This window comes from Chrysochloris asiatica, unplaced genomic scaffold (assembly GCF_000296735.1).
Source record: "Chrysochloris asiatica unplaced genomic scaffold, ChrAsi1.0 scaffold00263, whole genome shotgun sequence".
Lineage (NCBI taxonomy): Eukaryota > Metazoa > Chordata > Mammalia > Afrosoricida > Chrysochloridae > Chrysochloris > Chrysochloris asiatica.
The window spans coordinates 3,594,034-3,602,785 of NW_006408781.1; the positions used below are offsets into that span (position 1 = coordinate 3,594,034).

General features: G+C 35.7%; 1 protein-coding gene across 1 annotated transcript in view; it reads left to right on the plus strand.

The window, feature by feature from the left end:
* The window catches only part of LOC102837785 (importin subunit alpha-4-like), a 170,585-nt gene that overhangs the window by 110,818 nt on the left and 51,015 nt on the right, over positions 1–8,752 (plus strand). The window contains exons 3-7 of the mRNA XM_006874148.1: positions 1,552–1,641; positions 1,834–1,863; positions 1,954–2,006; positions 2,147–2,242; positions 6,868–6,953. Of these exons, the coding sequence (XP_006874210.1) occupies positions 1,552–1,641; positions 1,834–1,863; positions 1,954–2,006; positions 2,147–2,242; positions 6,868–6,953 (355 nt within the window). The remainder of the gene's footprint in view (positions 1–1,551; positions 1,642–1,833; positions 1,864–1,953; positions 2,007–2,146; positions 2,243–6,867; positions 6,954–8,752) is intronic.

The window sequence follows — 8,752 nt, forward strand, 5'->3', positions numbered from 1 at the left end:
GAGGGTGTAAATCTTTACGGGAGTAGAAAGCCTCATCTTTCTCCCGCGGAGCAGCTGGTAGTTTCGAACTGCTGACCTTAAGGTTCACAGCCCAAGATGGCAGTAGCAAACTTTAAAAACCTCAGACACTACTCACCAAAGTAGGATACAGAATCTTGTGTGTATGGACAATGTTGTGCCAATTGCCATAAATATCCCGAGTCCATGGTCCTTCATCTTCAAGCCTAGGAACTTTGTCCCACCAGGTGTTTGATTATGTCTGAGAAGTTCCCATGATTGTCTACATTAACATACATGTTGTTATTATGTGCCATGAAGTTGGCTCCGACTCATAGCGACCCTGTACAGGGTTTCCGATGCTGTAAATCTTTACGGGAGCAGAAAGCCTCATCTTTCTCCCACGGAACAGCTGGTAGCTTTGAACTGCTGACCTTGCGGTTCGCAGCCTGATTCGTAACCACTGTGTTTGTAGAAATAGCCCTTATACTCTCCCTTGTACCTCTTTAGCATACCTGTCTACCTATTTATCCATTCATAGATTATCTTTTCTTAATTTTTAAATTTTTTTGTTAATGGGTAATTCTTTTCTTGTTGTCGTAGTCCTCTCAGTGTCTTTCTTTGCTTTGGTCATGTTGTACTGACTCTCCTCCCCCATATTGTGTATTGCCTTTCCCTTCACTATTACTAATGTGTCTTTGCTCTATCTGGTTTTATTTTCTCTTCCTCTCTGTCCCCTGCCCCTGGATACCTGGTAACCATAAAATAAATTTCTCCTTGAGTTGTAAACCTTTTCTTTTTCCTTTTTTTAAAAAAATAATAGTGGGTTCAAACAATGTTTAACCTTTTGTGTTGACTTATTTTACTCAGCATAATGTCCTACAAATTCATCTGTGTTGTGAGATATTTCATAGATGTGCCCATACTCTTTATTGTTCTGTAGTATTCCATTGTATGTAGGTACCACAGCTTGTTTATCCAATCATACGTTGGTGGCATGTGTTTTTAAGTGCCGTCGAGTCATTTCCAACCCATAACAACCCAGTATAGGGTTTCTGAGGAGCAGCTGGTAAGCTTGAACTGCCGACCTTGCAGCTCAGATGGCTTTGCAGTCTGGCACATTAACCCACAGTTCCATACCAGGAGTCCTTATTGATGGCACTTAGGTTGTAATAATACTTTTTAGTGTGTATATATCAAAGCTGGACTGTAAACCAGTTAATTTTGTTACCAAAACTAGAATGTTGCCTTATCATTGGTTTGAAAAATAACACCTTTAATCCATATTTTCCTTACATGAGATTCAGTATTTGTTTTGCAATTGCCTAATAAAGTTGAATCCTGGTGTGATGCTGTAGGAGCAAGCACTGACCTGCTAACCACAAGGTTGGTGTTTGAAACCCACCAGTCATTTCTTGGAAACCCTATCAGAGTCACTATGAGTCAGAATTGACTCAACGGCACTTAACAACAATATAGCTGAAATCGTTTTAATAGATTTTTCATTAACAGCTTTCCTTGTGGCTGTTTAACTATTAATTGGTTACCTTTCAGAACAAAAGAGATGAACACTTATTAAAAAAGAGAAATGTTCCCCAAGAAGAAAGTCTAGAAGACTCGGATGTTGATGCTGATTTTAAAGCAGTAAGTTACCTTGTTCTTATAAAGTGTCTGTAAAATAGTTTTTATAATAATCAAGAGAATTTAATTTTTAATGTTAGATCAATTTTACAGTGGTAATCAAAGTATACTAATTCTAATTTTAGCAGCTAGGCTTTAATTGATTATAATTTTGCTAATAAACTTTTTGCTGAACTATCTTTTCTTCTTTTTAAGCAAAATGTAACACTAGAAGCTATATTGCAGGTATGTTATTAATTTAATACTCTTACTTTATAAAGTTTTGAAATTCATGTTTTTGTTTTTAATTTCTGAAATTTATATTTGGTATTACAGAATGCCACAAGTGATAACCCAGTGGTCCAGTTGAGTGCTGTCCAGGCTGCAAGGTAAATACTAATTTGCCCACAGGAGAGGTATGTATGGCATCCCTAGCGTATCTTAGTTGATAGTGTGCAAATAGTACATTGTTAACTCTGTTCATAGTTTAAAAATTATAGCAATTAATTTCTTGTCTTAATATTTCCAGAAAGCTATTATCCAGTGACAGAAACCCACCAATTGATGACCTAATAAAATCTGGGATCTTACCAATTCTAGTCAAATGTCTAGAAAGAGATGATAAGTAAGTATCAGTTTGATGCCCTATTCATTTTTTTTCCCAGTTAAAAATTTGGATTGTTAATTAACCAATAGGTTTGATTTGATTTTGTATTAATTATGTCTTTGTCTGGGATTCCGGGTCTGGTGCTATAGGATAGACACTTTATCACAAGGTTGGTTTGAAATGCAAGATCAGCAATTCAAGACTCTACCAGCCACTCTTCAGAAACCCTATACAGGGTCACTGAGTCAGAACCAACTCAAAGACACTTAAAAACAACAACTGTCTTTGTCATTTATTTTTATGTTATTTGCTCATAATGTGCTCTACAGGTGTAAACTGCTTTCATTTTTAGTTTACAAAGTATATATACATTTCCTAGGAAATTTTTAGCATTATTTATATTCTATTATAACTTATCCTAAATTTTAAAGGTTTGTTGTGTGTGTTTCTTTCATTAGTAATATTTCAACGCAATCCAAATAGTAGTTGAGTCACTCTTTGCTTATGAGTCTATATATAGATTAGCCTTAGGAGTGAGTCAACATGAATGGCTTCCAGAAGGCAGTGGCTCTTTCTTACTCTGGGAGTATTCCAGAAAATCCACTGATCTTCTGTATAGTCTTTAACAGAATGTCAGTCATGATTAGTTGTCTGACATCTTGCATTTTATTTTTGGTGAAATTTAAGTAATAATAATAAGGAAGAAGGTTTATACTTACCCAGAAAAAAAGGGCGGGGAGGGCTCCACTTGATATTTTTCCAGTGCTGGCTCCATTTCCATTTAGTGCTATCCTTAAACCTCATCATTTGAATTAACTGGGGAGAATGTAAGTTTGGTTCCAAATACTACTTTAAAACAAATATACACAAGTTTTTGCATTTTAGAGGCTTTAGAATGAAATTTGGATGTTTCAGTTGACTACATAAGTCGTATATGAATGTTTGTTATTGTTGTTATGTGCCGTCTTATGTGCTGTTGAGTGAGTGGGTTCTGACTCATAGCAACCCAGTATAGATTTCCCAGGAGCTAATGGTGAGTTTGAATCGCCGTCCTTGTTGTTCAGACCGACCTTGCAGTCCTGTGTTTATTCTATAGCGCCATACCAGGACTCCATACATATTGCTACTGGAGAATTGTTTAATATATAAAATGCTTCCTTTGCCTTCATATGTACCATAGCTTACCCCTCCCTGCAAAAGTCCCTAACACATTTTAAAATACTTTCATGTGTATTTCCTTTGACAAATAAAGGTAAATTTTACTTCAGCCTTTAAAAAAAAAATTCTCTTCTATTTTCACTGTTAGGGGCCCTTTGTGTTCTTGGTCCATTTTTCTTTTTTTGTTTCTTTTCTAACCTTTGGCAGATTCATATATACAGAAGAGTATTTAATATATATTACATATATACGTATATATAATTTAATAAACAGTTATAAAACATACAAAAAGAAAATTGTCAGTGGTTTGATTTTGACTTTAAGAATTTATTATGGAAACTGCTGGACATAGTTAATTGCATAATGTACTCCCCAAAGACAGTGTTCTACATCTTACTTTGGTGTGTAGCATCTGGGTTCTTAAAAGCTCATGAGCAGCTATATAAGTGGCAACTATGTGCTGAGGAAAGAAGAGTGATGAGAATGGAAGACACTTGGAATAAATTAGTCCATAAACTAATGGAACCCATGAACATCACTATCTCCATGACCTGGTTACCACTACCAGCTGCTCTGAAAAGGATCACATTAGAAGGTCCTGGATAGAAAGGGAGAAAATGTGAAGCAAAACTTAAGACTGGCTTACTGGTCACAAAGAGACTAGAGGAACCATAAACTAGGGCCCTTTTCCACCCTTCTAGTCTGTAACTGAACTCACTCTTGTGAGTTTTCAGCCAAGCGGTAAATAGGTGTATTGGGGCGGACGAGAGGAGTAATAACATTCATAAGGTCAAAGGATAACATTTACCTAAGGACATATGTGAGAAGGGATGGGAGGGCAGGATGTAATAGATACAAGAATCACATGGAGAGGAAGTGGGATAATGGATTGTTACATGGAAGGAGGGATGGCAATCATTGAGATGAAGTGAAGTAAATGATTTGATGAATGTAAAACTGATATCTGTTCTGTAAATCTTCTCTCAGTTAACAATAAAAAGTTTCCAAAAAAATTTATTATCGAAAATTATGTTACAGAGTAAAAGACCAGAGAATTTGGAGCTAAGCAGTTGTTGTTAAGTATCATTGAGTCAATTCTGACTCATAGTGACCCTGTATAGAGTTTCCAAGGAAGCGGCTGGTAGTCCAGTGCTTTTCCTACACTGCCAGGTTTAGATCCAGGATTTGCTACTGACCAAAATACAAATGGCTTTGGATAAGTCAAGTCATCTGTCTGAGCCTCAGATACCTCATTTATAAACATTAGGTGGTTGTAAGGAGTGAAATAATAGATACAAAATACTTTAGACAATACCAGTAGCTCAATAGAGGGAACACATCTTTACAGCAAGGATCCTTCCCACCCACTCCATACACAGAGTAGACAGGGATGGACAACTTTGACATTGGCTACCCAAAATGAGGTGGCTACAAAGACAAGACGTGACTGGGTTATAAGCTTTCAAGAGGGAGCCTAGATCCAGAGGGTGCGGCGGAAGGTAGAATCTCCACTGAGTAGTAAGTATCTAATCTGTCTGGGCGGGGCTGATGAAAGGAGATCGGGATAGCACTCATGCAGCATAATAGTGAATAGTTGCTATCAGGACTGATTGTGAGGGTTGGAAATGTAAAGGCAGATGTTTTGTAGTAAAAGGAGGGGAGTGGTTGGCTTTGCAGTCCAGGAGCTGAGGTCCATCAAGAAAGAAGAGTGGAATGTGGGAACCTACCCAGAGAAGCCAGAGTTGGAGGCAGAGATGATAACATGGAAAGATGGCAGAGCTGGGGACTCTAGACCCAGAGAGGGAGAGGGGCTGTATACTGACGACCAAGGGGAAGGCTTGCAGGGTATACCCTTTGTGTTGGTTGATGATGCTCGGAGGGGATTGTAACCATGGCAATGAAATGATGTTCAATAAGATGAATGTAAAGCTAATGTTCTCCCATGTAAACTACCACATAATTCACACTAAAACATTAAAAAAACAACTTTAGACAATATCAAGCATGTAATTATAATAAGTGTCCCTACTGTTTATAACACTCAGTATTTTTGCTGTACTTCCTTTTTCTATTTGTTCATTATGACCTCTTGGAATACTTTATTTTGTAATTTTATTTTTCACATCTTTATATTTTCTCTGTGTTAAAGCCCCATTTCCAATATTTTGCCTAATCACCTAGATTTAATAACCCTTTTTCTTTCAGATCTGGGACATCTTTGATCTTACTGTCCTTTTATTTGTCCTAACTTTCCTCCAATAACCTTTTATTCCCTAATTGATACCAAAAAGTGTCATGCATTTCCTATTTGCTATGCCATCTTTTTATTTTTCAACCTGTAGAGTATATTTTCCATCTTCACTGCTTGCTATATCTCATATTCATTCCCTTTGACACCTTTTCCTTCTTGGATTCCTTTAGCCTTTTGACACTAACATCCTAGCTCTTTTCTCCAGTATTTGAATACTTTTTCTAATTCCCTAACCTTTGATTCACCTTAGTTGTGTGCTCACCGCCACTCCCTCCCACCTTAGTGCTCTGCTTAAGAGAATTCATATTCTTTCAGCTACCTATTTATTTTACCTTAATGTAAATCGTTTTCCCTGTCTTTTAGCAGATGCATTAGCCTTCAACCATTTTAATCCATTCTTAAGTACTTTCTAAAAGCCCAAATTTTGAAGTCTGGGATTTGGTGCACACTCCCCGCTCCCTGTAAGCACACATGTGTATTTTCAGATAACAATAACCTACCTGCCAATTCCATCTCATGCTACTAGTTTTGCATCTCTCCTTGACTTCTGCTCACTTGATCATTTCCCTGTCATCCATTCCTGTTATGATCACTCCACTCATGCTTTTTATTTGTACTTCAGTTGTCAGTGTCTTTTGTTTTCTAGTTATCTTTCAAAAACTCATTTCAATGTTCACTTTCATTGTGAACTCTTCCATCACTGTTCCAAACTATATCAATCTTACCCTTTTAGCAAAGTTATATATATATATATATATATATATATAACTATATATATATATATATATATACAGCCATATAATATCTCCAGTAGGTAAAGCAGGTGGTATACTGCAGTCAGTTATGGTTTCAACTGTAGGGCCAGTCTAGAGGCTGTGGCAGTAATTCAGTGGGATGATGAAGGCTTAGACTAACACAATGCTATTAGGGGTGATGATACAATTATAGGAAATAATTAGGAGATAAAATTGGCATGACTTACTAATTAAATGTGTTGTGTGTGGGAATGGAAGGAGTCAGTAAAATGATGGCTGGCTAAATGTGATAACTACCAGTGGAGATAAAGAAGTAAGCTTATAGTGCTTGAAGGTTTTTAGGGACCGATGAGACATTGAACTGGTGAATCCAACAAATATTGGATATAACATGTTAAAGTTCAAGACTAAGGCAAAGAATAGTTATATAGGTCTGAAGTTCATAAATTTAAATGGTAATTTTTTTATTGTTCTTTCAGTCCTTCATTACAGTTTGAAGCTGCTTGGGCACTAACAAACATAGCATCAGGAACATCTGCACAGACTCAAGCTGTTGTACAATCTAGTAAGTAAATTAACAGCCTTTCTCTGAATGTTTTGTTTTGTTTTAAAATGATGGCTAGGAAATATAAATTTTGTAAACAAGATAGAATGTTAGCTTGTAGCATTTTTTAACTGGTGACTTTTGAAAGTTAATTTTTGATGATTGATCTCATTGAATTGCTATCATTAATCTGTTATTAAATAATTTTAATTGTAGTTACTAAAAAGCGATTACAATTTTATCTTTTTGGATAGAGAACATTTCCTAGAAATGGGGCTTTAAATTTCTATTTCTGATACTTTCAAAGTGCTGAGTGGCTTATGTCTTTAAGTTTGAAACATTCACGTTTTTAAATTGTGCCTCTCTCAAGACTGGGCTCCCTGATACTGATGTGCTGACCCAAGCTGACAAATGCTCCATGAAAAGCATTAGATGTCATCTGGATTTCACCAAGTCATAACATCTCTTAATGTGTAAAATACTTAGTTGAACTTAGAATGGACTCAACATAATTTTAAGTAGTATATATCAGTAAAGTTACAGAGAATCATATAGTAAAAAATACTCTTCCCTCCTAGTTTTCTTCTAGATGTTTCAATAACATCAAAGAGAAAGCATCCATTGTTAGTTATAACAAAAAAGGAAACAAGTTTTAAACTAATTTAAGTTGCTAATTAATCTAATAACAAAATGTAATAAAATACTTAAGTGTTTTGTTTTCATTGTATTTATTTTTTGGTTATCTTCTATTTGTGGTAAGTGATTATATATTGATCTTGTATTTACAAAAATGATAAATCAGTTAAGTTTAAAAATATGAGTCAGTTGGAACCCTCATTCATATGTATATAATGGAAGTGGAAATTGTTCCAGCTACTTTGAAAGCAGTTTCAAAGTTGAAAAAACAGTTTTCTTGTTATCACTTATGCTCATGCAGAACTTGTACATAGACCAAAAGAACAGTATTTGACCAGAACTATGACTTAAAATCAGGAAAATGTGCATCATAGTTGTATCCCTTTACTTTTGTTATTCAATCTGTATGTTGTTTTTTATTATTGTTGTTAAGTGCCATCAAGTTTTGTTGTTAAATGCCATCAAGTTGGTTCCCACTCATAGTGACCCTGTTTAGGGTTTCCAAGGAGCAACTGGTGGGTTTAAACTGCCAACACTGTGGTTATCGGTCCAGTGCTCATCCTACAGTGCCACAGCAAGACTTATCAAGCTGTATGCTTAACCAATAATCCGAGAAACTGAACTATATGAAGAACGTGGCATTAGGATTGGAGGAAAACTCACTAACAACTTGAAATGTGCAGATAACACAACCTTGCTTGCTGAAATCAAAGTGGGTTTGACGCACTTACTGATAAACATCGAAGAATATAGCACCTCAACATAAAGGAAAAATTTTTTTTACAACTGGACCAAATAAGTAACATCAGGGTAAACAGAGAAGAGATTGAAATTGTCAAGGATTTCATAGAAGCAGCAGTGAAGAAATCAAACTACTTACTGCGTTGGACAGATCTACTGCAAAAATCCTCAAGTATTAAAGAGCAAAGATGTCACTTTGAAAACTAAGATGTGGTTGACCCAAGTCATGGTATTTGAAAGAAGAATTGTTGTATTTGAATTATGATGTTGGTGAAAAATACTGAATATGACTTCCATAAGACCAAGCATCTGTCTTGGAAGAAATATAATCAAAATAGTTCTTTTTTTTTTTTTAATTTAAGGTTTTTATTGTGGATTGAGTGAAAGTTTACAGGGCACCTCATCAGTTTCACATTCAACAATTCATATAACTTGTTTCATTA